Here is a 341-nt window from a genome sequence, read left to right on the forward strand (position 1 = left end):
ATCTCCCCGAAGGCCGAAAAGATGTACACCTTCTTCGAGAAGAGCCTGTCGCTGGTGAGTCCCTCGCACTCGCGCCTGGGCGACCACCTGGCGGCGCGGGAGAAGCGCAGCCAGTCGCTGGCCACGCCCGCCGCCATGGCCAACGTGGTCCACTTCCGCGAGCTGCACGAGCGCCGCGCGGAGGACCACCTCCTGCGCACCGTCAACCTCGCCGCCTCCAACGCCGTCCTGTCGCGCATCACGGCGCGCCTCAAGGCCGTCACCAACACGCAGGAGTCCGTCGAGGAGGTGGACGAGGAAGTTGAGCGGTCGGCGGCCGCGGCCATGACCAAGGACGTGCT

General features: G+C 68.9%; 1 protein-coding gene across 1 annotated transcript in view; it reads left to right on the forward strand.

Moving 5' to 3' along the window:
• The window catches only part of LOC119590731 (filaggrin-2-like), a gene marked incomplete at its 5' end in the record, with an annotated part of 31541 nt that overhangs the window by 30993 nt on the left and 207 nt on the right, over positions 1-341 (forward strand). Inside the window, 1 exon segment of the mRNA XM_037939421.1 lies at positions 1-341. Coding sequence (XP_037795349.1) covers positions 1-305 — 305 coding nt within the window.

The sequence above is a fragment of the Penaeus monodon genome, chromosome 27 (genome assembly GCF_015228065.2).
Source record: "Penaeus monodon isolate SGIC_2016 chromosome 27, NSTDA_Pmon_1, whole genome shotgun sequence".
Taxonomy (NCBI): domain Eukaryota; kingdom Metazoa; phylum Arthropoda; class Malacostraca; order Decapoda; family Penaeidae; genus Penaeus; species Penaeus monodon.